Source organism: Convolutriloba macropyga, chromosome 1, assembly GCF_964194025.1.
Source record: "Convolutriloba macropyga chromosome 1, txConMacr16.3, whole genome shotgun sequence".
NCBI classification, from domain to species: Eukaryota; Metazoa; Xenacoelomorpha; order Acoela; family Convolutidae; genus Convolutriloba; species Convolutriloba macropyga.
Window position 1 is genome coordinate 14,016,392 of NC_134468.1, and position 20,538 is coordinate 14,036,929.

Consider the following 20,538-nt stretch of genomic DNA (forward strand, 5'->3'; position numbering starts at 1 on the left):
TTACTACTATTACCTGACTTCTGAAGGCTAAACACGGCATTTTTCTCTGAAATAACTTATATGCACATTTGTTTTTTCCAGTTTTTTTGTTCTCTGCGATTAATTGTTTATTAATAGCCGCACAGCGATAGCTGGGTCTATTATTGGCCTTCTCTTGGTTTTTTAATTTCGTCGTCATGATTTTTGTTGCGACCATATGACGTCACAGCCACTTTTTGTTCATTTGTTCATGCAATTTTAACTGAATTGCATATTTAACGTCATTTTTCGCTCTTAGTGGAGCGAGTTTTTTTGTTCATGTGCGTGATTAATTTTTTGGTCACACTTGACTTACCTCACTCTCAAAAATGACTTTCTCACTTTGAAATTGACTTTTATTTACTTTAATTCAAAGAGATAATGTCAAATGGGTGTGTGTCGCTCTAAATGAAGGTTATTTGAAGTCAGCTAATAGAGGCAGCAATAACTTATACAGATTTTAATTCAAAATATAACAGATCAGCCTTCAATGAAAAGACGATTTTTTTGGTTTGTTCTTTTACTGTTTTTTTAAGACTGCCGATCTACGAATCTATTGCGGCTATTTTATGGCAATCTGCCAGCTATGTTGGTTTCTTTGGTGTCTTTTAATTGAGTGAATGATCTAGCAAAAGGTGTAATAAAAAATGATTGGGAGGTTTCGTTTGAGCATTTTTAGAGAATTTTTGTTGGAGAGTTTCTTAGTATATTATTTTTGAATTTTGTCATCTTTCCCTTTCTCCTTTCGGTTTTCTATTCATGAACCCACTTTGTTAGGTTTTCCCTCAATTGTTAATATTATATTACAAACTACCTGTTTCAAAAGGTCTTTTGCAGAGATTTTTGTGGAGTTGCATCTTAGGGTAATTTTTATCACATGCCTTTTTAGATATTTTTCTCATGGCATTATATCTGTCATTTTGTCAAAATGTTTACTATAATTAGTAGGATGTATTTTTAGGTCAGTGAGGAGTGTCAGTTTTCTACTTCGACTCCTCCGGCTTTTTTTCTCGTCGTTTAAAAATTTGTTTTCCTGGATCATAGTTCACAGCTTGTTCAAATTTTGCGCAAAATATTTTTGACTTCTCCAGGCTAGTTTTTTTGTTCTCTCATTCTGCCCGAAGCGCTTTTAAACAGCAGTTGATCAGCAGAGCAGATACTGAAAAGGAAACCAAAAATAGAAACGTGATCAACTCATAAAGCTCAATTTTAGATGCCCCTACTCAAACTTAGTTCTTATAAGTTTAAGTTATTATCTCCAATTCTTTTTTGTATTGATACTAGCCCATGTAATTTCTCAGTCTGAAACAGGAGTTTGTGTAACTACTAAATGAAATTTAAAAATTTTGCAGTTTAAAAATGTTATGTATAACAATCAAGCTTTTCGATTGTTTGTTCTTCGAATCTACGATCGGGGTTATGGGAATCAATTGCGGCTATTTGCAGGCAATGTGCCTCGTGTGTTTTAATTGGCTTTTCTTGCTCTGATTTGTTTGAAAATCGAAAACAAGCAGTCTGAATTAATTGTTTTTTGTCTACATTGCTTGTCTTTATTAATAGCCGCACAGCGATAGCTGGGGCTATTATTGGCCTTCTCTTGGTTTTTTACAATTCAAAGAATTTGAATTGTATTGGTGCGCTGTGTTTTTTTTTTAAGATGTGTTCACAGATTTTTCAATGACTTTGATCTTTCAAAACGGGATAAACAGGTAAAGCCCAGCGGGCATTAAGTTTCATTAGAGGCCCAAAGTGGGCTTTAGTAGTCCTTCAAGTGCGTATAGTGGTGCAGCTGCTGGGATGGCCTTAATTTAAGGTTAAAAGGTCATTTTTAGGAGTTTTTCGGCTCAAAATGGTGCAATTTTTCATGTTTTTTGTGACTTTTTGAGATATTTGTTTGATTAGTCTTAGGTTGAAGTTTTTAAAAGCTGATGAAGGCCTTTTGCGAGCCAAAATTGCTTGTTATGACCATTTTATGAGCTATATGTCGTGGTACTACAAACACAAACACACAAAATGATACTAATTTTTGCAATTTTTTTCAGGTTTTTTGAAAATTTTTGACATTTTTTGAGTTTTTTAGCCCTAGGTGTCACGAAACCTCCTCCAGGGTTTGATAAAGAATTTGATGATAGATAACTGCACAGTTTGTAGTGGTAATTGAAAGTTTTTCAACTTTTTGACATGAATTTTAGCATTTTTTAACAAAAGTTGCAAATTTTTCAATTTTTTTGACGCATTTACTGTCATCATTCAAGTTATTTGAGTCCCAGGGGCAAGAAAACCTCATTAGGGGTTTCATAATAAGTACTGAAAAATTTTTAGTTGCCATGGAATAGTTTTCAACTTTTGAATATCACAAATTTTAGCAAATTTTTTGAACAAATTTGCATTTTCGGGTTTTTGAAAATTTTCATCATTTTTTTCAGTTTTTCCAGTTTCAGGGACGGGGCAATCTCCTTTTAGGTTTTTTAATAGGGCACTGCATAGTTTCTAGTAACAAGGGAATGCTTTTCACTTTTTAATGTCTCGAATTTTAGCATTTTTTGATAAGATCTGCAATTTTTTTTAATGTTTCCTAAAGTTTTTGTCAGTTTTTGATATTCGTTCATTCTCATTTGCAAGAAAACCAATTCCACGTTCTGATAAAAAGTTATTGCATAGTTTTTAGTTTCCATGGATTTGTTTTCAACAATTTAACCTTTCGACTTTTAGAAACTTTTTGATAGAGTTTGCAATTTTTTTCAAGTTTTTTTTAAAAACGTTTGTATTTTATTTATTTTTTCTTGCCTCAGTAGCCAGGTAACCGCATCCAGTTTTTGACAGTATGTTATTAAATAGTTGCTAGGGGGAAATTGAATGGCTTTCAACGTTTTAATAGAACGAATTTCTATTTTTTGAAGTTTGAAATGTTTTCTAAAAGTTATTGCCTATCGATCTATGAGCCAATGAATTTTTTAAAGCTTGGAATTGGGTTACTGGATAGCCTCTAGAGACACAGAAATGATTCTGAAGATATTTATATCACGATTTTCAGCAACATTTCAATAATTTGCAATTGATTTCGTTTTCTTAAATTTTTTGGTCATTTTCGGGTTAATCGATCTTCAAAGGCCAATGAATATTTTTCAGGTCTTGCAGATATAATACTGGACCGATTTCAGAAAAAAAAATTGGTTTTGAACATATTTTTGTAATAGGTGTTTTTAAAGGGAAAAAATTTTGCCTTAGGTTTAAAAGCTTCGAGAGTTTTAGCAATGAGTTTGTTTTTGTTTAGTTTTGATTCTTTTAGTCTCTCAATTCATTGATGATTTTTGCGTTCTGGCTGGCATTGTTCAATTGATCTGCTGGTCAAGTAGAGGACGTCTGAGTTTTTCATTCAATTCTTTGAATTGTATTTCAGGACTTGTCCTGCTATGTTTTTTTATTTCGTCGTCATGACTTTTGTTACGACCATATGACGTCACAGCCACTTTTTGTTCATTGGTTCATGCAATTTCAACTGAATTGCGTGTGTGACGTCATTTTTCGCTCTTAGTGGAGCGAGTTTTTTTGTTCATGCACGTGATTAAATTTTTGGTCACACTTGACTTACCTCACTCTCAAAAATGACTTCCTCACTTTGAAATTGACTTTTATTTACTTTAATTCAAAGAGATAAGGTCAAATGGGTGTGTGTGTCACTCTAAATGAAGGTTATTTGAGATCAGCTAATAGAGGCAGCAATAACTTATACAGATTTTTAATCAAAATATAACAGATCAGCCTTCAATGAAAAGACGAGTTTTTTGGTCTGTCTTTTTTATTGTTTTTTTTTTATAGACTGCCGATCTACGAATCTATTGCGGCTATTTTCTGGCAATCTGCCAGCTATGTTTTTTATTTTAACTCCTAAGATATGTTCCTGTTAACTTAACTTCCTAAGATGTGAACCTGTTAACTTCAACTACAAAGATTTGAACCAGTTGTTGCCAATTTAACAGTCCGTAAAAATACTTGGGGCTCTCAAATTTAGGGTTTCTAGCTTGTTTCTACCACAGTTTTTGAAAGCTAATTTGATGAGTGGTGTATTGTAAGAAACAACTGTTAGTGGGTTTGAAGCTCGTTTTCAAATAAAATCTTGTTTATGTAGAGAAAGAGTGGATGGAGGAGCGGGGTCCTCATTACGTAGCCAGAGCAACCTTCGATTTCTCACCGGCTAACAGTGATGAAGTGAGGCTGGAAAAAGGACAGAAGGTCATTGTTGCTACTTCTAGAGGTTAGCAGAGGTATAATTATGGAATCCTCGTTGATTCTTTTTGCACATTCACGCCATTTTGGTCACTTCATCACGGCACCAAATTTTTTGATTCTCATGGAGATATTAATTTTAAATGATTGCATTGTTATGCGCTAAAACCATACAATTATTCACGACAAATAATTGGCGTAAACCTTCAGCCTTTATTATTTGGTGAGATATTTTTTGTTAGGTTATATGATAAAGTGTTGTTCAATGCAATCAATTTATTGAGGGCCATGCTTTGTGAAACTTTTAAAAAAAGAAAAACTATTGAAAAAAGGGTTGAAAATCCGAGTTCTGAAAGTAACGAGGAATTGACAAAACTAGAACAGGCAAGGTATCTATTTACACTTCTGAGATGCCCAAATTGTCTACCAGGAGAGACAAAATTCAAACTTAAATCTTTATGAGGGTTCAATAGTTCCAAGTGCCAAGAAATGGACAAATTTTGAATAATCTATATTGTCCAAAACCGCTTTTGCGCATCATCATTTGCAACATTTGCTAAGTTTTCAATTTGTCACTGAAATTTTTGATGCATATCTCGCTATGCACTTCCTTCTTCACACAATGTGGAACTTGCACTATTCTCTGAGAGCTCATTTGGATCAATGTGGTTGTAAAGTGGACTGATTATTCCTGAAGAAATATTTAGTTCAACCAATTTTCCACATCTTTTTCATTTGTCAGTTTTTATTTGTTGTTCTCCGACTCATTTCAAAGCAATTATTGTAATCGCGTGTCTCTCTTATAAGAAATTTTAGCTGGACTGTTTTTGTTCCAGAATGTTTGAGCAGGTTGATTTTCGTCGAAATAGCGAGATAATCTGTTCAAGCCCGAGGCTGTTATTTCATTTTAGTTATAATTTTTGAAGGCTTTGTGTAAGGTTCACCGAAGCTGCTGAGCAAGCAGAACTTTGTGGACAATATTGAATTTTGGTAGGTTTGGACCCACTCCACCTCCTATTTTTCTACCTAGCCACCCCCTCTTATACTAGTTACAGCTAAATCAACCCATCGCCGGTCTTTCTATGGCCATTTTTTTGGCGGCAGTCTTCGAATACATGGTTTTACTATCAATGGAATTTAAGCGATACTAAGTTTACTCCCGAAGAGAATTAAATAGATATTGATTCTTTTTTGTGATTTATGTCTGAAGTGTTTGCATTTGTGTGTAAATTGCTTGCACATGAATTATGCGTAATCTAAGTTGCTTTTAATTAATATATTTGATAGTTACTTGACTCTTGTGCTTTATGTGCAGGTGGTCTCCGACTCCCTTTAAAGGACGGGGGCGTCGTATCCAATTTACTCTAATTGAATTTATACTTCCAATATCACAAGCAATTAACTAGACATTGTGTGCTTATTGTATTCATTATGCGTTCTTCATTTGTAGCTGTGATATCAATAGCTGAGCGGTGCTATTGTTGTCTTTCTCTTGGTTTTTATTTTGTCATTTTTGTAACAACCTGCTATGTCACAATCACTTTAAATCAGATGTTTGTTCATTCGCCTTTGAAACTTAATCGCGTGCCTGACTTAATTTTTCATTTTCAGACTTATTGGAGCAAATTTTGTTCATTTGTGTAAATAAAGTCATGGTCACTCTGGATTTCCTTCTATCTCATTGGCCTTCGTTTTAATTTCGTTTATTTTTAGGAGATAAGGTCATATCTCAATTTAATGATGATTATTTTAGGGCAGCTTTGCAGAAAAGTATAATTAGGGATACTGCATCAATGAGTACAAAAATAGATTTTCTAGTTGTTTTTTTTATAGCGACAAGGCTGTAAGCTGAGCGTAGCTATTTTCACAGTTTTTTTACAATTCAAAGAATTAGAAATGTATTGGGGTGCTGTCGGTTTTTATAGCTCCGAAGAAATAAGCTGAGTGTTGGTTTTCTGATGTTTTTTTTCACCGGAAGTACTGTGTTCAGGATCTGTTCTGAACTAAAAGCGAGAGTGAGTAAAATTGCCGTGTGAACTAATTTTGGTTCAGCGAGTGATTTTTATTCATGCGTTGTAATTAAATGAATGACATTTTGATTTTGAAAATTTTTTGAGAGGATTGCATGAATAGCTAACCGTTTTTAGAATTTTTTTCCGTCACCGCTGCACTAATATCTAACGCTCCACAATTGACACTAACTTTTTTTGAGAGCTCACTAATGTAATTTAGAGTCAAAGTGACTCAATTTCTCGTTTTTTATTTTTCCGATTATATGTGTTTTTGTTTGCTTCAACGGACTTTTCTAGTAATCGTGTATATGGCTATGGTTTTTTGAACAACCAGGCGCTGCCTTTCTGAGTTTTTAACCTGGGGTTTTTTTGCCGATTTTTCCTTTCATTTTTGCCTTCGAATTGGTTTCATTTAATAAAATCAGCCTGTATGGGCATCGTCAGTGCTTTGAACCGCGTTTTAATTAAAATCAAATTATTTTTGCATTAATTTTTTTAAACGGCATGTTTTCATTGTTTTCTCATTGTTTTAATTAGAGAGGAAGATAGATCAACGAATTTATTGATCAACCAATGTTGAATATTGAAATCATTTGTTTTTCTACTTTGTTTTATTTCATATTTCTCAAAATTTATGAGGATGCTTTCCTATTTTTTTTCTACAATGTTTATGACCTTCTAGTATTTGGCTTCGTTTTTGCGCACTTAACTATGATGTCCATTATCTGCAGTTTTATGGCTTCGTTTTTGCTTTTTCCATTCTTCATAAATTTATCTATTCTAAGCATTTTTCCTGGATTTTTTTTTTCAATTTTAAAGTTTGTGGTGTTACTTATACTATAGACAAATTCTGAGATTATAGGAATTACTTTCGAGATAATTTTTTTTATTGTTACGTTTAAAAGTACTGATACTTTTTTCTGAGATTTTTTACTAGATTTTGTAAGAGGTTTTATGTTTTTAGTTATCTGTTTGCTTTTCTTTTTCCTAATAAACTTTGAAACGGACTGAATTTATTTTCTCAGAGATAGTAAAATTATGCCTTATTGCTAGTTATTTGGAAAAGCGCTGAGAAGTCAAAAACAAGATTTTTTTTGAGCATCGAAAGTTTCTTTTTTTTTAATGCATAGCCGCGAAGTTATTGCTGAGTCTATTATTGGCCTTCTCTTGTTTTTATATTCCGAGCTAGTTTTTTTGTTCGTTCGCGTGATTAAGTTTTTGGTCACACGTGATTTATAACTCACTCTTTAAAAATGACTGCTTCACTTTCGAATTGACTTTTTTACTTCAATTCAAAGCGATAAGGTCAAGTGAATGTGTGCCACTCTAAATGATGGTTATTTGAGAGCAGCTAAAAGAGGCAGCAATAAATTTTACAGCTTCTTAATCAAATATAACATCTCATGCTTTAATGAAAAGAGTATTTCTAATTGCTCTTGAACGAAGTTCATAGCAATTATTGTAAACGTGTTGGTCTTTTTTATGCATGGTCATTTTTTGCTTGACCATTTTGCGCTTTTCTTCTAGAACATTCTTTGACCTCTCAAGTCACTTTTTCACATCTCATTGCTCTCACTACGAAGTAAAGCTTGTTGCTAATATAAAATCGGTTACAGCATAGCAATAACAAAGGCATGGTAGCCGAGTGGTCAGTGCATCTGATTATGGATCGGGAGGTCCGTGGTCGAATCCCGGCGGGGTCGAATGGTTTTCTACCCGCCTGTCGTTCGAGAACAATTCTTCTGACATTAGTCGGTTTATGTCTTGGTCTTGTTTGTTACTGTATTTTTTGAGACTGCAGATCTACAAAGCTATTGTGGCTATTTTCTGGCAATTGCCAGCTCTGTTTTCAGTTCGTTTTCTGAGAATTTATCTCGCAATTTTATATGACCCAATGTATCTTTTGAGTCGCAGAGTAAATTGAAAAGTTTTGATTCCTTGAGTTTGGTTGTTTCGTGAAACTTCCTTGGCTCATTCTGTTTTTTAGTTTTTCCCATGAAAAAGTTAGATAGTTTTCCACTGTCCGAGATATGTTTTTAAGAATAAAAAATCTGCAATTTCACAGAAATTGATTTTTTGTCTTAGGATTTAGTTTTTTCATTTTTGTGTTCTTTCTGAATGGCGTCGTAAACGTTTCTTTTTGTTAAATTTTTGACAAAGAATAATTTCTTTTAGACAAACTGTTCTGGCTTCTGTTCTGGTTTTTTCGGGAAGGGCCGATGCTTCGAGTCGCTTCGGAATTCTCTCGGTATATTTTAACAATTCAAAGAATTTGAATTGTATTAGGGCCCTGTCTTTAAAGATCTATTCACACATTTTTATGATTTTATAGCTGTAAGCTGAGCAAAGCTATATTGCGGTGCTCTTGGTTTTCTTGTTTCGTCGTCTGACGCTCTTTTTTGTTTTACATTTGTTCACACAGCAAAGCTGAAGAATTCTAATTTTCTGAATGACATCTTCCTCTCACAAACGGCTTTTGCGTGCGTGACTCATTTCTCACTCTCTTTAGCAAAAGTTTTTTTGCGTGATTAGCTTTTGATCACATGTGACTTATCTCACTCAATAAAATGACTTTTGCATTTTAAAACTTAAGAATTTGAATTTGTTTAAGGTCAAAGGAACTCGTATGTGCAGTAAAGGTCCGTAATAAGAGGCTTCTGTGGGATGAGTTTTAAAAGTCTTTTTTAATTTATCGGTGAATAAATTTTACCTAGCTTCTTTAGCGGCTTCATTTTTTTTAATTCGATTTTTAATTCTGTCTCTGTTTCTATCTCTATACGACACGTCTATTCTTTCGCTGCTATTCCGGCAATCTGCCGGCTATGTTTTTAAGTCAAATTGGAGTAGTGATTTTGGTCACGCCGAAACAAGAAGTGGAATGAAAAAGCGAGTGGTTTTGCGGCGTGAATTTTTTTCACTCTATTTTTAAAGTGGGGTGAGAAAACGGTGTTTGAACAAAAATTGGCTTTCTCGCTAGTTTTTTTTTGTTCACATGGGGCAATTTGACTTGATTATAACTGGTTTTTTTTTCAATTTTTTGGATCGGATTTTTTTTCTAAATGGTTTTCCCAATTCATTCATAGTGCATTTTAGGCCTAGTTTTTTGTTCGAACCAAATTTTTCTTTCTCGCTAGTGGTTTTTTGTTCACATGCGGCATTTTGGCATTGATTTTCTGTTTTTTTTTTTAATTTTTCCGATTTTTTCCCAATTCACTCATAGTCCGTTCTAGGTCTAGTTTTTTGTTTATTTAATGAAAATTCTTTTAATTGTACGTCAGGACTTGTCCTGCTATGGTTTTTGTTTTCGTTTTTACATTTGTTCACGCAGCAAATTTGAAATGATCAAATTTTCTGATTAACTTCATCCTTTCACTAACGGCGTCAGTTCTCTCGTGACGTGAGTTCTCTTTCTCTCTCTCTCTCTCGCAAAAGGTTTCAGGTCATTTGTTTTTATTAAGTTTTGGGCATACGTGACTTATCTCACTCAATCAAATGACTTTTGCACATTAAAATTTTAATTTTAATGTATTTTAGGCCAAAGGAACTCATAGGTGTACAAAAGGTTTCTCCTAATAAGAAGGCTTATATTAGTTTTATTAGTTTATCGCTTTTTTGACTTTCCGACTGACTTTTTAGCCCTTTGAGTTCTTTGTTCTTGCTATAATTTTGAGCTCCTGGCCCCCTTTGTTGGCAGCTCTACGGCATGTCAAAAGTGCGCAAAAATTAGTTTCATTGTTTTCGCTACAAAATTTCGGTAGAGGTTGGTATTACGCTCCAATCATTTTAAGCCCCTCAATGAACTCTACCACCCCTGCTGAAGCACTCTATATTTGAGCCCCACCTTTGGTTTGGGAGAAGTTCGTCCGATGTTAGTTATTACGTCTTTCTCACGTATTATTATCATTCGTTTCTAGAGACTTTTTTGAAGTGAAATTTTTATTCTTGAGTTTTCTTTTCTATTTGGTGCAGTTTGTTGCATTGCTTAGGTCTGTCGGTCTTTTTGATTATTTTATTTCATGATTCAATGATAATTGGATTTTATTCAGATTACGTCGGATGGGATGTCCCCAAAGAATGGCTTTTGGTCTCTACAGATGGAAAGACTTCAGGACTAGCTCCAGGAAGTTATTTGCAACTAGTGCAGGATAATTCTCGCAAGCACTCAATGGAAACAAACGGATCATATCCTCAAAACAGAAATATAGGCATTAATAGCGGTGGTCTCTCAAATGGAACTAAGTTGAACTTTGATGACAAATTTGAAATTATGTGATAAATACTATTTAAATTAAAGAGTAATCAAATAAACAACATTTGTACAACTATGCTTTTCGCAACATTTATTTGGAAAACTCACCACTGTATTGTTAGTAAAGAAAGTCAAACTGTTTCAATCGACAAAGTCGTCTTCATTTATTGAGTGTATTGTAAAGCTGCAAACTACAGATTTTCTGTGAGATAAGTGATAGGACATAGAAGCTCTTTCTGACTTTCTTTTAATTTTTTTGTATTCTACAGTGAAAATATGTGAACGTCGATAACTTTTTTAAAAACTTCTTTTCGTCGTAAAAACTTCGGAGTAGAAGTTAAGGTGTTATCTTTTTCAAGTCAAAAACATCTGTCTGCTAAAACCCGTTTTCAATTGTTGTCAACATTTTAACACTCGACATCTGAAATTCCTGACAATAGTGCGATTTTAAAATTAATAGGTATTCTATTTACCAAGGAAAACTAAATTTAAATCACACCTTGTTAAGTTGAGTTATCTCAGGCTTAGAAAGAGCTACAAGTTGTGCCAATGGAGACTAGATTTAGTGAAAGACAAGTTATTCGGAATCCATAATGTAGTACCACCAGTAGACAAAATTGAACATGACGAAAGCGGTGGGAAAGAATATTCTAGAATAGGTGTCAATTATGATCACGTTTTCTCCGGAGGGTATTGGGATGTTGGCAAACACCCGGCTGATCTCTTCAAACATCTGGACAAAGCTCCGCTTCACCTCTTGCCACTCACTGGACGGACCCTCTTTGAATGAGTCACCACCCTGGGAGAGCAGAGAGGGCTGGGAGCTCTGGGGAATTACTGTGTAGCCTCCGGATGATTGCATTGTTGAAAAGGGACCAATACCTGAACAAGTTTCTTGTGAGAAAGTTATTTTTTCACACGATGGTCCGAGGGTGAAATGAATTGCTACCATGCATAATTTTCAGTTCAAGGTATCATGCACTGTGGCCCATGATCAAAAGATGATACCAAACCAAATTCTGGGTTTAAATTTGAACTCGGTACAAGCTAGAATCTCTCAAACTAAATCAGACAATCAAAACAACCAAAATAAAGTTTGTGAATTTCGTCGGATCGCAATTCGGGAAACCTGAGAAGCAGATCGTATCAGTTGCTCTTTAACGAATTTCGTAGCAATTATTGTAAATGTGCTAGTCTTTTTAATGCAACTTTTTCGCTGAACCGTTTTTGCGCTTTTCTTCTAGAACTTTCTTTGATTTCTCGAGTGACTTTTTCACGCTTTCGTTCTTCGTTTTTGATTGATCTCTCGGTTGTTCTCACTCTGAAGTAAAGCTTGTTGCTGATATGAAATCGATTGCAGCATAGGAAAAATAAGGGCCTGATAGCTGAGTGGGAGTGCTTCTGGTGGGGAATCGGCAGGTCTATGGTTCGAATCCCGGTCTGGTCAACTATTTTTGCACCCATAAAGAAAACTTTATCTAGGTTACAGCCCCTGAATTGAATTGCTTCGCCTGTCGTTCCAACATTGGTCTCTTCAGTTATGCTCTTGGTTCGGTTTAGTTGAATGAGTTAATCATCATGCATGCTTTTATCCCAAATCGAGAAATGTATTCTTCCTAACTCAGCTTTGGTAATTAATTATGACAGCAACAGTGAAGCGATGCTGTTTGTATCTTCTTAACTTTTTGAACGTTTCATTTCTTCGATAAAATTAATGCTTTGTGCTTCTTTTAGTTAATTATGAAATTTCGTGAATATTATTTTCCCTTATATATTACCCAACAAAAACTTGTCGCTAGTGTAGTTGTACTTGTCTTTTAATATCTGCGAAACTGTAATCTAAGCGAAACTATATTGCTACGCTTTTAGTTTGTAATATTATTGGCATTCTCTTGATTTTATAAAATTCAAACAAGAGAGTACTGGTGATTTTTATAAATTGGTGACTTCTATTTTTAGAGGAAGTGCTTTAGAGAAGCGCTTTAAATGCCGTACATTAAAAGAAGTGAACAAAATCAAAAGCAGAAAGAGAATTTAAATTGTTTTTTTTTTCTTCAAGCACCCTTCTGAGACAGAGCTTAAAAAGTAAGTACAAAAACATGTTTGATCATTTGAAGCAAATATTTGAATTATAGATGCAATTTTAAGCTGTTTTTCCTATTTTGTGATCTTGGAGATATGCTTCAAATTTCTGTAGAAATAGGGAAGCTTTGGTAGTTTGTAATTGTTTAATAGGCCTCTCAACGGTCCGTCAGCCTCTCAACGGCTATTACTTAGACGCTCTTCTTTACAATCCAAGAATTGGATTCTATTGGTGCTCTCTTTTTTTAAGATGTTTTCGCTCATTTTTAATGACTATGATCTTTCAAAACGGGATAAACAGGTAGGGCCAAGCGGACATCAAGTTTCAATAGAAGACCTAAGGTAGATTCAATAGTCTTTTAAGTTCTTAGAGTGCTGAAGCTGCTAGGAAGACCTAAATTTAAGGCTAAAAGTTAATTTAAGAGTTAGGGCTGAAGATGGTGCAATTCTTCAAATTTTTTGGTCGTGTTTTTACTATTGAATTTCGTTTGTTAAAGTCAATAAAGTTCTTTTGCAATATATAATTACTGTTTATGACCTTCTAATGAGCTATATGTTTTGCTACTGCAAACACGAACACAAAAAAACTTAACGATTTTTTTGCTATTTACAAGTTTTTTGAAAAAATTTGTAATTTTTTGGTTTCTCGAGCCTCAAGATGCAAGGAACCTCCTCTAGGGTGTGGTAGTAGGTTACTGCATAGTTTCTAGTGGTTATTGAATGTTTGATAATATTTTAAGATTACGAAATTTAGCGTTTTTTTTTTTTGAAAATTCAGTACTTCTTTCCCCAGTTGCCGGGAAAACTCCTATAATATTTGTTTGTAGGTTACTGCATAGTTTCTAGTGCTAATAAAAGTTTTCATTTTTTTTAATATTACGGATTTTAGCAGATTTAAAAAAAAACTTGCTTTTTTCACTCTTAAAAATTTGCGAAATTTTCGAGCTTTTCCGGCACCAGGGGCTCAGGAACCTCCTCTAAGGCTTGATAGTAAGTTACCGCATAGTTTCTAGAGCTAATGGAAAAGTTATCATTTTTTTTATTTTCACGAGTCTTTGCATTTTAAAATTTCTTTAAATGTTTTTTATTTCTGAAAATTTTACCATATTCCAAGTTTATCGATTCTTAAGAGCCACTGAATTTGTTTAGGGCTTGAAATAGGGATACTGGATAGTATCTGGAGTCAAGGAAATGATTTGAAGAAATTAAAATCTCAAATTTTAGCAAGATTTTTTAAAAATTTAAATATGCTTTTAATTTTTTTGGCATGTTCTGAGTTTAACGATCTTCACTGGGCAACGAAAACTTGCAAAGGGGTAAATGACAGAAGCAAAAAAAAATAATTTTGATTTTTTTTGGGAAATTTAAAGGCCTTCTGAAAATTTTGTACTTTTCAGTTATTTTAACCATTTGTCATATTTCTCGAGTTTATATACCTTTAGTGGCAAATAAATCCCGTTCAATGCTTGTGCGTGAGTTAATGAGTGTATTGAATTGTATCATATTTTGCCTGTAGGGCAAAAGCTTCAAGAGTTTTAGCAATGATTATTTTTTTAGCTTATTTGATTATTTAATTTTCTCATTTTTTAAGAATTTTTTTTGGCTGGTATTGTCAATTGATCTGCTAGTCAGGTACATTAGTGTTTAGTTTTTTTCAATTTTTTGAATTGTATTTCAGGACCTGCCCTGCTATGTTTTTTTAAAGTTCGCTATGTTTTCTTGAAGTTCGCTTGGTTTTACTTAAGTCACAATTTTCACGCTTGACTTCTGACTTACTTTAACGTAATGAATTAAGTAATGTAGTGAATACGGTCAAAATCAAAAGAGACTAATCAAAGGAAACGGGATAAACATAAAGCCCGGTCATTCCGTCATAATGCATTAGGTTATCAAAGTTCAATAAAGCGATTGCTGGCTGGCATTTATATTATGCCTAATAGCCTTTAGTTTAGAGGCTGATTAAATATGATTTTAGAAAATAGCCGAATATGCAGAATTGAATCACCGATCTCTAAAATTTTTCTTTTTCTGTTTTAATCCCAATGTGCGTCAAGAGGAGTCAACGGCGGCTATTGTCCGGCAATTTGCCCGCTATGTTTTAGTTGTTTTAGTGATCTTTCTATTTGAATTATATTATTTTTTACTTGTGCTGGTTTAGGAAAGTCGAGTAATTTTGATAAAATAATTGGCCCATTTTATCTTTTTTTTTCAAATTTTGCCTGTTTACCGATTTTAAGCTTTTGGCAATTGCTTTTCTGGTTTACTATCTCATTTGTAGCAATTTTAAAGGTATTGCTACCAAAAAGTGGCGCATCAATGTTTCTGTTCATTGTTACTGAATTGAATGATAACCATGAATTCTGTGGTTTGACTCTAGAAGGCATTATGCAGGTCACTGATTGCGCAAAAAAATTTCAAAGGTTTGTTTTCAAATTTCTGGACATTGCTGTAGCAGCATTTTGTTTGGGTTTAGTATAGTCGTCAGTTTTTGTTTCAATGATTAGTGTATTTAAGTTGGATGTTAATTTTGTGTAGTGGTTGATTGGCGACCCACGTGGATATCTACTTCGATCCTTTTCCGGAACTCTTCCAGTTATGTTTTTTAAGATCTGTTGACATATTTTCGTGAATCGTTTCTCCTTTTTAGGGAAGTTGTTCTTTGTTCACATAGAGTTGACAAGTTAAACAAACTGTACATTTGTACAGTTTTTAAACTTATCACGTCACTTTCAGCTTGTGCATGAGACTTCTATTAAACGTTGATGATTTCAGCAAATTTGCCTCGAGCCTCGCCAGTTGTCTTATGTGCGCACAAACCTTTTCAGGCGCTGTCAATTTGGGTGGCTTTTTATTCCTTATGAGCAACCCAAAGTTCTGACTAGAGGTCACTTCGGTCTGGAACCTCAAAATGGGTACAGTCATAAATATAATATGCTCAAATTGTACCTGCATCCATACTGGCGTTGCTATGTTGGGAAATGGTGTGAGGAATGTTGGCAGCCATTTTGGGCATGTTGGTAGGGGTTCCAGCAGCCGCCATTGGTTGCGTAACTCTGCCAGAGCCCCCCACAGTTGCTGTTGTCATGACAGCAGGGGGATTCTGGGCAGAAGATCCCCGAATGGCATAGAAACAGTCGTTGTTCCCATTCTGTTGAACTATGTACGTCCTCTGATTCTGGATCTGAATTTGAGTCTGTTCTATCACTCCTGAAAATATTTCTTTGACTGTTAAACAAAAATTAAGAGATCTCAATTTTCTCAGGAAATTGTTACTTCTGTAGTGGCAGCATGAAATCTGACGCTCAAAGCATTAGAAACGGAAGAATTTGGATATTCCTATTTGTATTACTTCAAAATTGATTAAATTGACTACAACAGTAAAACTCCAAGTCCACAATATTATCGTAGCAGTGAACCTAACTGATTTCTGAGAAAAGAACGTCCCTTTTCTTAACTTAAAATAAGGGTATCACAAAATTTTTCGGCTTACTTGACCTCATTTTCAAAATTCCGCTTGCTTGCCTATCGGCTTGCATGACAACCACCTTCTCCCTGGCGAACGAAAAGGAAGCCGAAGTAAAGGTAAGCCGACAGAAAAGCAAGCCGAAAGTTATGTAATAGTTATGTTTTCTATCAGAAATAATACATTGTTAACCGTTACAATCAACACTGCGCATAGTATTTGAAAGTCTGATCAGAGGCCAGTAGCCAAGAAAACAATAAAAATTGAATTTTAATTTAGCATCTGGGTATGACTTTTCAAGATTTTCCTACGCCATTAAGTGGTACTGAACTTATGATGACAAAATCTATACAATCTGGACACATTCAACCGACGAAATTCGCTACATACATGAATTGCGACAACTAAATGAAATTATGAAAACTTGCAGCAATCCAATTGTCTGTTAAATTTGATGATTTTGTTGCAACAAAGGAGCATCCCAAAGGAGGCATTTTCCCTAATTATCTAAATACCACGCTCAAGCGAAAAATGGTATTTAAAGACCGAGCTTATTGTTCCCACATTTTTAGGGAAAATGTAAAAATTATAGCTCTGAATACGAGAGTTGAAAATAATTAGATCGTTTCCCCTTCTCTTGTCGATAATTTGCGCGTTGCTGGTTGTCGAGGAAGACTACAATGTTCAGTGATTGAAGTTTCTGCAGTATTTTGACTGTACCGGACGTTTCTTGGGGGATATCCCCCTCCTTGATTACTGCTTGGAAAGCAGTGCTCTGCGAAATCCCTAAAACATCCCAATGAAACCCATTGCATTTGTCAACAAGACATCTAATTGTGTTGCTGAAACCTCTTTATTGTCCCATCAAGCTGGTGAGATGCAAGTTGTGATGCTTAACCAGTTTCTGAAAATGAACTTAAGACCTGCTCACGTAGTATTTGCAGCAATCAAGATTGTGTTCTCTGGAGCACAGTTGACAACTTGAGCTGGACTGAGGAATTGTTTCGACTCGACGTAACTTTGTTTTTGGGAAAGCTGTCCTGCTCCACGCATTTCTGTTCTTTGTGGTCTTTATGGAGACACGCCTTCACATGCTTCTTTTACGCTTTCATCCAATCTGCAGATACGCCAAGTTGAGTAGTTCTGAGGTTGTACTCCTTACATGTTCGTTCCAGCAATTCGTCATTGGCTTTTTCAATTTGTCTTTGTCCACTTTAACAATTGCAGAAACCTTTAGGTCACAATCAAAATAATGAAGTGGAAAGGTCTGAACATAACGTCTGGGAAAGCTAGCAAAAGTAACAAAGCTGCTGGGATTATCCATTCTGGGCACTGTTCTTTGATCAGTTTGCGTGAGGAATGCACTATTATCGTGCTTTGACTTTCCGAATTTTTGCATTGTTTCCTGAAGTGCCTCCTCACAAAAGTCTTCGTTGCATGAGTAGCCACATTTTAAGTCCTGGATTTTTTCTTAGTGTTAGATTCTTCCGAGTACGACGTTTTGTTAGCACTGAGAGAGCTGGATTGTGGTGAATGGTTGACTTGGAAAAACTGTACCCTTGATGCCGCTTCAAAGGGTCGACAGAGAAGTGGTTGTAATCTTCGTAAGGTTTTTCTCAGAAATGTAGCTTTTAAAACTGGAAAAGGATGAAATCTGACCAAAGAATATCCCTCCGCTCTGGGCGTTCTTCATTTTGGTAGTCTCTGGAGAAAAGTGACCGTCTGACTTCCAAACAATTGGTGCGATTGTTGCTATTGTGATGGTTTCGAAACATCCATATCAAGACTCGGGCAATTCTGAAAAAATTTAGTTTTTTTGTGAAACTATGACATCCCTGTTTCTCACTGAAATATTGGTTCTCCTGCTGTGCATTTGATTTTGTGTCACTGACGACCTATTTGTTGAGACAGTTGTTTGACGCTTTTTTGACCACTTTGTTGTCAGACTTGAACATATTATCCCAGATCTAAATTTTTTCCATTTTTTGGCCACTTCTGTTTAACGCCTCATTCTGCTCCGCTCTTTACATTTGGCTGCTGAGACAACAACGTTGCTCCGCAGTTCGCTTTGATTTCTGCTGAGGAGATGTCCAAAGACTGTTCTGTTGGTTTGACCCACAAAGCAATGTCATTTTTTGTGTTTTTCTCGACCATCAATTGTTCCTATGGGCAGATTGTCCACCAATGGTGTCCAACACGTCTGGTGTCAGTTGGGGAATTAAGATGGTACAACACATGTGATCTTACTTCTCTTTTTGTAGGCGAATTTAGTAAAGGAGCTCTTGAATGTCGACCGCTTGTTCTGCTTGTTGCATGTGTTCGTCGAGAAGATCTTGGGCATAGGTTGAACCTTGGTTATTGGCTCAGTTTTTGTTTTGCTTGACAGAGCTGTAGACTGTTTTTGTGGGTAATCGTTAATTAATTTTCGATTTTCTCTGACTTCACAAAAAAAATTGCATTGAAGTTCTAGTTGTTCATAAGTGCTTATCATCTTCTAGTTGCGATGGCAAGCAATTATGTTTTGTTTTAACGCTCACTAATTCCTATTGTATCAGAATTATTTCGAATGCTGTATTTCTAATTGATACCCGTTATTATCTATATGTTTAACCATGAACGCTCACAAATGTTTTTCAAGCGCTCACAGTTTGGTTAATGTTTTTTTTTCAGTGTAGGGAGGAATGGGTGGTGTCTGATCATGGCCGCAGAGAAATACCCTAACCCAGGACGAATGTTTGTGTTTTTGTTTCGAGAAGCTTACAAGACATTTTTGCACGCGCATATCAGTAAGGACAAAAGTTAATTGAAAGTGACAAAGCTCTTTGAAGCGTTTTTGTAATGTATGTAGGAAGGATTTAATCAAAACCCCCAAAGTTTTTACCTCTATAAAAGCTAGCTAAAGGTGAGAATCTTACAGCTGATTTAGAACGTGCTATCATCTGTGAAAAGTCAGGCTGAGCTACCTAAGTGAAAAAAGATTTATGCCTTTGTTAAAAAGAGAACCGGCAGCCTCACCCACGCAAGCTCCAGTCAGTCGTTTTAGCTAATGAGGTACCTCCTATCTTCATGTTCTATAAAACTGCATTTAGCGGATTGCATCATAATGTTCAGAGTGCAATTAATGGTGCATGAGCAAGATCATCGGACTCTGGCTGACTTAGAAAACCTGGCAGCCTATAAATTTAAAGTGCCAGTAGTATAAGATTTAAAAATCTGTAGCACGTTTAATTCAGCTAAGTGGTGAGGCTTTTTTGAGGCTTTTACTAAAAATCACAAAACCTAACATTATAATTTGTCAGCGTTTTTTGCGCCAATTTTTCGGTCGGTTTTAAAACCTAGAATTTATTATATTCTCTTAAATCCGTTCCGCTTTGAAAGACAACAACTGGTTTTCAAGAGAATATCGTGCTGTATGTGTCTGTTTGCATAAACTTGTTCGTTTGTTATATAATAGCCTACAAAAGTGTGGTTTTTACCCGCATTTATCGCAAAGTTAAGTCTGGCACGATGAAACTCATTTACAATGGTGAAGCAAGTGGTTTGGCATAAAAATTGGTGAAAAATCGCAGTTGGATGTATCACCTGTACAGCGATTATGAACATGAACTAAATAAATTTGAACTATTTTAACTAACTAATTTCAAATAGCAATGGAAGGGTTGGGGTGTTAAATAGTTACGGGCTTTACACTAAAGAACTCATGCAGTGCTAGAAAGCCGAGAGAGAACAATCTAATGTAAACTGCATATATGCTGATGAGAATTATTACTTGATCAACGTATCCTTGGCTAGAGAGATTAAACCTTGAGGAATAAGACGAACAAGGTCATGGGACATAATAGATGATTCGAGATCTCAATACCAGTTGGTGTAATGCTAAGCACAATTGGCTTACACGAATGATGTTGATTCCAATCCATTAGTTGCGCTACATTTTCACTGTAGTTGCGCTAGATTTAATTCTGAAACTGACGCTGTACACTAAATAAGGTAAATTTACCTGAACACTGTGCAGGTAAGGCCAAGTGCTGGTAAAATTTACCAGCACAATTTTTCAGAAAATTGCTTACTTGTACACTACTCAAGTGTCCTAAACCGAACAAGCCATGAGTGCCAAGATTCCGCTGCTATAGTGAAAGCTTAGATTGGGCATGCGCAGACCTTCTTACATGTAGCGTGTTCTAACCAGTGCTGCCGGGAGGACTGTTGCAGTAGTCGGCAAACTGGATTGTCCTGATATATCCAGGGTGGAAGGAGTTGGAAGCAGGAAGCAAGTTATTGAATCCACCCACCCCCACCCCAACACCCACGGGTACCTGTTGCATGGCTGCAGCCGACTGATCTGCTCCCAAACTTTTCACACTCATCTGGTCGAAACTTTGGGACTCAGCTCCAGACATCTGACTCTAAATTTAGACGCGTTTATGATTTCAGACAATTTGACAATGTCCTAGTTAGCATAATTTTTTGTTTCAAGAGTTAAAAGA

General features: G+C 35.3%; 2 protein-coding genes across 2 annotated transcripts in view; one reads left to right on the top strand and one right to left on the bottom strand.

Annotated features, from left to right (window-relative positions):
* Nucleotides 1-10,579, top strand: part of LOC142335302 (putative protein-lysine deacylase ABHD14B) — a 568,842-nt gene extending 558,263 nt beyond the window's left edge. Inside the window, exons 5-6 of the mRNA XM_075383750.1 lie at nt 4,148-4,273; nt 10,304-10,579. Coding sequence (XP_075239865.1) covers nt 4,148-4,273; nt 10,304-10,530 — 353 coding nt within the window. The 3' untranslated portion in view covers nt 10,531-10,579. The remainder of the gene's footprint in view (nt 1-4,147; nt 4,274-10,303) is intronic.
* Nucleotides 10,504-20,538, bottom strand: part of LOC142335286 (uncharacterized) — a 42,830-nt gene continuing 32,795 nt past the window's right edge. The window contains exons 9-11 of the mRNA XM_075383727.1: nt 20,238-20,457; nt 15,535-15,795; nt 10,504-11,388 (exon numbers count right to left, since the gene is read on the bottom strand). Of these exons, the coding sequence (XP_075239842.1) occupies nt 11,084-11,388; nt 15,535-15,795; nt 20,238-20,457 (786 nt within the window). The 3' untranslated portion in view covers nt 10,504-11,083. The remainder of the gene's footprint in view (nt 11,389-15,534; nt 15,796-20,237; nt 20,458-20,538) is intronic.